Source organism: Corvus brachyrhynchos, unplaced genomic scaffold (assembly GCF_000691975.1).
Source record: "Corvus brachyrhynchos isolate BGI_N302 unplaced genomic scaffold, ASM69197v1 scaffold147, whole genome shotgun sequence".
Lineage (NCBI taxonomy): Eukaryota > Metazoa > Chordata > Aves > Passeriformes > Corvidae > Corvus > Corvus brachyrhynchos.
The window spans coordinates 196,014-203,685 of record NW_008239105.1 but is presented as its reverse complement, the minus strand read 5'-3'; the positions used below and the strand labels follow the sequence as shown (position 1 = coordinate 203,685).

The following is a 7,672-nucleotide window of genomic DNA, read 5'->3' as shown; positions in this document are numbered from 1 at the left end:
ATATCTTTGTATTTTTCTTCTGTAACTTACCACTGCTACAGCTTTTGAAAGCAGCAATTCCCCAGCACTGATTGTAGTGAAATAAGCCACGTTTGTTAACACGTAGCCAACTGTGACGATAATCATTGAAATGCATATTGCGAGGGGTATGTTTCTGAAATACACAAGGTAGCTCATTATTTTGCAATCTGGTTGCTAATCCCTAAACATGAAACAAATAACATGAGAAGAAGCCACTAATGATGGTGAATGCAAATTTGGTTATCCCAAAATATCATCATTAGAAACTACCAGTAAAAAAAGGAATAAACAAAACCCTCTAGACAAAGGAAATAAGTTTATAGTGAAGAGGTGAGAAACCATTTGAGGGAGGAGTCTTCCGGGGACACCAAAGGGCTTGTGGTCCCCATGCTTCCCATTGGTGCCCCACTTCCCATTTAAGTTGCGTACTGAGATTGACTTGCCAGCTGAACCCAAACACCTGGAGGTGTTCGACATCTTCCCCTACATACCAAAATATCCAGCATGCAAAATTCTGCCCTTTCCTCCTGGGTGTGTTTCTTCCCTTACACACCTTACCACATCCCACTTATCTCTCTCACTATTCAGAGGAACATGAGCACAGAATATGACACAGAAATAAAAACAGCACAAATTTGTAAATTTAGCACAGCACAAATGGTATTGAAAAGCACAACCCCCCTGCCATCCTAGCTAAAAGACAGAACAATAATAAACAAATATATAATAATGCCAAACTTTTATATAGCATGTCCTTCTAGTCAGAAAAGCAGAATTATTTGTTTTTAAAAGGAGGAACAGAGGCATTTGTCCAAAGCCACACTGCAAGCAAACCTTTGAGTAAGGAGAAAACCCATCTTGAGATGCCTCAAGAGTTATCCTAGTCTCTTTCCACTTAATATTATTGATATCTACAGCACACCAAGAAAAAACTCAGACCTGAAACCAATCTTTTAGTTCCAAGGCTGAGAGTGACTGTATGTACGGTCCCTCTGAGGAGAGCTGAGAGCTCCTCTTTCATGGCTGGGTCCTTCCAGCTGTCTATATTAAGGCTGCTTTTGGAGGGATTAAGAGGTTGCCATATTTAAAGAACACTGTTGTGAAGGTCACCCCAGCAGTTGGAAGAAAGGAAAGACAGAACTAGGAATTCTGGTGTTCCAGAAGAGATCAAAAGCACATTTGTAAAGGACTATTGTAATCACCTCAAAGGAAAAGGTATTTTGAAAACCAATGCAAAGATCCATTCTTGTCTGATACTTTTCTCAAAGAAACACAACCAGGTCAGAATTTAAGGATCTTCTTCACTACCAGCCCTTATTTCACAAATAGATCCTTCACATCAGTATGGCTGTATAGAGCTGAAAATAAGATCTAACCTGAGACTGAATAAATAAATGTATTTATTTGTAAATAAGTAAAGCAGGACAGTATCTTTGTTGCACATCTTGCCCACCTCAGAAACCATGGTGTCAAATGCTCCCATTAACCCAGACACACAGGCAGGTAGGTAATAGGATCACGCCAGTAATGTAACACGAAAACTGGGTAGACATCATGATACCGTATTAAGCCACAGCTACTTCATACACATATCTCAAGTGAAGAAATGGGAAAAAGGGAAGCCAGTCAACTTGTAGGATATGTTTATTAATGGAGAAGATGACGGCAAGGACTAGAGCAAAGAGCCCAGAATACATGCGCTGTATTGCTGGAAAACCCACAGTTATGGACCCAAGAAATACTGCAGCTCTGTGTGTTGATAACATATGCCAAAATGGGGTTTGTAGGTCAGTTGCCAGATGTATTGCAATCAGTTGGGTTAAGCTTCTTACCTGACCAGGGTGAAAATTGAATTAAATCCTCTTAGCATCTGATTCAAGGTAGGGGTACATGGATTTAAAGCCTCTCAGAACAGGGATATTATCTATATTTTCTGCATCGCAGATGAATGCTTCAACCACCAAGCTTTTGGAGAAATCAGCCCTTACTCCAACCTAAAAAAGAGTGCTTTCAGCCAAAGATAGCAAATTTGGACTATTTTCACAAAAACCATTTAAATGACTGAAAGCATATTGTTAAATGTAACAGATTAAGTTTGTTTGCTTAGTTTGTTCTAACTCTTTTTAAAAACCTTGTATTCACATCTAATTTAAATCCCAGTTTAATTTCTGATAAAACAAAATGGCAGTTCAAAACTGGGGGAGGGGAAAGAATCATGCTTGCAAACATGACCATTTTCTTAGCACTGCAAGTCCTGCCTTGTTATGCTGAAGAGCACTAATGCCCTTGGATAGTAATACCAACAGAAAAAAACACGTTCTGAAGAAAAAAAACCCTAAACAAGCCAGAACTAGTCGGCAAGCACTATTCATTAAAAAGCCTGCAAATCATAACTCAGCGCTTGGAGCAGCACAAGGGATGCTGTGACTTCTAAGCTCCCAAGTCCTTGTTCTTGAGGGAAGCAAGTGCTCAGGCTGCAGCTCCTTTTGCCTCCTGGCAGGAGTGAGCTTTCAGAGGGCTGTTGTATACCTGCACAACCCTTCCAAGTTCTGCTTATTACCCACTGCTTCCAGTGACAGATTTAGACAGAAATAAAAGGCCAGTTTCAAGATTTCAGGGATAAGCAATACAGTACAGTTCATTTCTCACTGACACCTCCACTCAGATTTGCATTTAGTCCTCAAATCACCTGAAAGCACAGGCAGACAGATAGGAACCATATGTAAAACCACTGAGTGAGAGCTTTAATTGTGTCTTTTCTATCCATCCATTTTAACAGGCAGTTCCCAATTTGCAACAGGATCCCATCAGACTCTCTGCTGTGAACTACAGTCTCCATGCTGGAATAAAAGCTGTAATGCCATTAGCAATAAAGACTACCTCCTTTCCCTAGAGGATCACTGTACTAATTTTCTTGGAATATTTTAGGTATTCTCCAGACTTCCAAATCTTGTCTCTAAATATGAAAAATCATACCTAGGTTCTATTCTCCATCGAATTGCCTCTATTGATGAAGTTGCCACCTTTTCACTTCTGCATTCTATGAATCACACGCAACACAGGGGGTCTGCAATACTGATAAGCCATGTTTCTGATACAAAACAAATTAACAGCTGCCTCACAGCTAGCTGAGACTTTTGGACTAGACAAACATATTTTCCACTTTTATTTTTTTAAAGATTTTGATTCATCAAAGCTAAAAGTTCTGATGGGAAACTTGACCATATCAGTAGGACATTTTTTTGGAAAAAAAAATCTTAGAAGCAGAACACAAATCTCATCCTACTGATGAAGACCTCAGAAGGGTCAATGGCTTAAAAACCATGGCACTGAGAGTGCTCAGATACAGAAGACTGCAATATCTCATTTACTTACAGCAAGCCCAGGATTTTGACTTGCATTGAAGCGGCTACTTGTTACTATAGGGCAGTACTCTCATTTTTGCACTCCATTTCAGAGTGATATTTCAAAAGATTTCAAAAGCAAGAACAAATCTTTTCAAACCAGCTGTTTGCCTGAGTAGACCTTGAGGTGTTGATCAAAGAATCATCATAGAATCATAGAATGGTTTGAGGTGCAACAGATCTTAAAGATCATCTCTTTACAGTCCCCTCTGCTGTGGGCAAGAACACGTTTCATTAAACCAGGTTGCTCAGGGCCCCATCCAACCTAACCTTGATATTAGCTTCAAACCTATACAATTATTTGGAAATGTCTTGAGCATTAGTGTCAAGATGATATTCAAGCAGGCTGCTCCTTGGTTTGAAAGGGAAGCTGCTGCCAGGGAAGTCTTTTTGCAATACTCATGTCTTCGCCCAAAACTTTGAAGAAAATCAGTATCAAAAGGAATCTGAGGAAATCTGAATCAGGAAAATATTGACCATATAATTAAAAAGTCCTTTAAAAAGTGGGTGAGAGACAATTAGGATAACTTCTATGCAGATGAATGTTGACTTAAATTGAATTGAGTCTCCATACCTTTTAAGACTTACCCATCCCTAGTTACTATTCAGAGCTAAATCTTTCCCTTCTGCTCTATCTATAAAGCAACGGTAATGAAGAATCACACTTGAACAAAGAGCACATTTACCTTGTCATTCCCAGGAAATGAGTCACCAAGGAGCCTACTGTCACTGAGAAGTTCAGCATTGGGAACACAGCTAGCCCATCCTGGGCTATACAGGGCTGAAATCGTTGCCAAGCAGCGCTGCATATTGCTTGGAAGCAAATTTCCTTCCTCTAAAGCGTGTAAAAGGCACCAGAGCTAGGCCATTCAGTTCAGTCAGTCAGGATAACCACTGGATTTGCATTTAACCTTCAGTGTTGCAGAATCATAGATCCTCTGATAATCAGCTCTAGTACATCTCTACCTCCTACAAATATTTTTGCAAGAAAAAATAGAGAGCAGAGCAAGCAAGAGAAGGGGGAAAGAGAAAAAAAGATAAAAGGAAAAGAGAAAGAAAACCAGAGCAAGAACCTGAGGATGAGAAATACCATGGCAATAAATCAGCCGAGGAACATTCTTAGAAATGTACAGCACATATCCCAGGTTAATGGCAACTTTTATAACAGCAAACAGCGAGCACTAAGAGCTGTGACCACTGAGGGCTGTTCTTTCTATGAAATGACAACCACAGAGTCTAAGACACCCCTCCAAACCAGCTGAGTTTACAACGGTGAAGCACCTTGTTGCCACATTCTTTGTCATTTAGAGATCATACCAAAACCTTTTCCTTGCAACCATTTCAAAGCCAGGTTTTACAAATGCTCATCATAGTCAACCTTCCTGGACAAAGCTGCACTAGAAGAACCCAGTCAGGAAACACAGATAAAAAAGCCTAAATAAATCACTTAACTACTGATAAAGTTACATGAAATGACATCTTTACTGTAGTAAGGAAATTGTGGAAGATAATTATATATATAAATTTAGACTGAAAATAGTAAAGAAGGAGAGAGGGGAATTCCTAATTCCCTCATGTGATTTACGAGCAAGGATTTGCTTAGTTTTCATGAACATGATGTTGTATCTTCTGTATTTCTTTAGTTGAAAATTTACTACCAGAGGAGTTTCAAAAGTTCTCTTGTGCATTAATTTACTCACCATTTGCAATCTGCTAAGCAATTTTCCAAATGAACTCTTTCCAGATTTTGGCACTCTTAAAAAAATCTAGTCATCCACTGCACTCCCATAGCACCAAAGATTGGTAGAAAAAGAGCAAATTTATTACGAGAGCAAATTTATCCAAATAACCTGACACTGGAAAAAAATAACCAAATACAGAAAGTGGCAAGAAAAATTTAATATTCCTAGAATTTCAGTGCAAGACTAGAAGACATACAGGCTTGCCTTAGTAAGCGCTGTGTTCCAGAGTCCAATCTATGTCTCTCACCATTCCCAGGCAGTCATTCTGTGACCTGCAGCAATCCCAAATCCTGGGCAGCAAGCAGTACATTTTGGTATAAACTCACTTATCCCTGACATGTTTTGCATGCAAAAAAGCTGCATATAGGACAACACATTACACTAAAGGGATCAAATAATTCTCACCATGTCAAAAAAACTGGTGAAAAAACTACAATCTCAACCATCTGCTTGGAGAAAAGGTGGATGTAAAACTTCAAAGGAGGTCACCTCTCAAAACTGAATCAAAGCCACGAATAGACAGACAAAAGTGATGGGAATCATCACAGCACCTCTCAAATCCATGTATTTGTAGATGCTAACCAGTGTCTCAGCACCTGCTGACTTCAGTGACAAGCTATTATTATTTTGTTTATTGTAGTGAAGATTCCCATCAGCAAATCATCTCTTCCCTTCACTGCCTCCCAATATGTTCCATCCTTATGTTCCAGATCAGAGGAACTTGCAGTCTGTGGGCTTGCAGCTTAGAAAATATTCAATTACATAACTTCCCTTCCTGTGATCTTTTCTTGATTTTGAGAGGAGGGATGAAAGAAAGGAAAGCCTAGTCGTGAAGCTGCACTCTCATTTACATCACCACATGCTCCATGGATGCTACTGCTGTAGTCCTTCATTTCCATGCTTTGGTTCCATAGTTCTTACTTCAGAGACACAGCAGCACGACACTGGGATAACAGAGTGAAGAATCAGGGTACAGTCTGCAGTCTTCTTGCCTTCTACCACCTAGCAAGAGAAGAGCTTCTGCTGTGCTAATTACTTATTTACTTCCCAGTGCTTGACTTCACTGGTTCAGATTATAATTGCTTACAGTTCGTAAATAGGATCTTCCATGACCAACTGACTTTAAAGGGTTATACTGTGTTAACAGTGTGCTGCAAAGGGCAGGAAATTATATTAACTTCTCAGATGTTTCCAGCACTTTTTCCAGCAGGTTTTCCTCAAAAACTAATTAGCATAAATACTGTCTTGTCTTAAGACTTAGGTAGTAATTGCACAGGGTAACACTCTTTTCCATAAAACATCTCCTTTCAGGCAAACCCTCCCAGCTCAAGTCTCAAGAAACAAATCTCTTCACAGACCTTAAGAAGCTGAGAATAGTTGTTATGCTCACAAGGGGATTTGCTTTATTTTAATAGAGATTTAAAGTTGGTTGCGATGTCTTTGTGTTCAAACTCAGATTGCCAAACCAGATCTGAGGAGAGAGCTCATTTACGTCATGGCCGAAGCCCCACCCTGTCAAGTCAATACCTTTTATGAAACACCTTTCTTTGAAGAGCAGAATGGATTCCTCTGAAACTTGGACTACCAGCCAGAGTCATGGTCAAGGAGGATCCTGAATCATTTTGCATGAGGTGGATATCTCATATTGGCATTCGCAAAGAAAACTATGCCAACACAGCAGATAACAAAGATGACAGCTAAATCCACAAAGGACTTTTGAGATTACAGCACTAAATATTAATCTCTCTGTCTCTGCTTAGCCATTTCTTGTATAGCAGGCATGTGAGCACTATTAGGAGCTAGAAATTGAGCACAAGAGGAAGCACACAGAGCTACTATGGGGGCTAATTTTTAAAATCTCCTTAAAAGAAGAAATTGAATACAGACTTGAAATATAAAATATCAATCACCCCCTGTGATTTCTCAGTCAACTCTATTTCCATAAATACATCAAGTGCCAGTGTTCAATATCTTCACGTTACCTCAGCTGCAAACTTATTGTACAAAGTTTACGACTGTTTCCAAAAGACATGTGGATAACCAAACCTGGCTTGTATTTTGCACTGTAACTTGGCCCCAAGTTACATCCCTCCTGAGAACCTAAAAGTCCAAAGAAGCTTGCTTTTCTTTCCTATTGCTATAGTCATACCTGCATGAAACTAGGCCTACCCTAGGAACTGAAGTGTGCTTATTATTAGAGTCAGGGAGGCTTAACCAGAGAACAGCCAGGTGCCTGGAAAATGCAGGATCTCTAGCAAAGTGCATTTTACATTTCAGAATCTGAAATGGCAGTGAAGATACCCAGAAGACAATGGTCATTTATATAGTGTATTGCAATAAAAGTGGGGTTTAGGTCGAATGTGGAATTAAAAAGTTGTCTGCCACTCTCACAAAATCTTGCCTTTTAAAAAGCAGCATAGTCTAAATCCAGAGGATTCAAATTAAAATATATTGTCACTCCTGAGTTTGATTAATGACTTCTCTGTTTCTCTCCTACATCATCAT

General features: G+C 39.4%; 1 protein-coding gene across 5 annotated transcripts in view; it reads right to left on the bottom strand.

The window, feature by feature from the left end:
* Positions 1-7,672, bottom strand: part of SLC7A11 (solute carrier family 7 member 11) — a 59,747-nt gene that overhangs the window by 13,881 nt on the left and 38,194 nt on the right. For all 5 annotated transcript variants that reach the window (XR_001863693.1, XR_001863692.1, XM_017739359.1 and 2 more), the window contains one exon: positions 31-154. Coding sequence is in view for 3 of the 5 variants with exons in the window: in XM_017739359.1 (XP_017594848.1) it covers positions 31-154 (124 nt within the window). In the remaining 2 variants the exon portion in view is untranslated. The remainder of the gene's footprint in view (positions 1-30; positions 155-7,672) is intronic.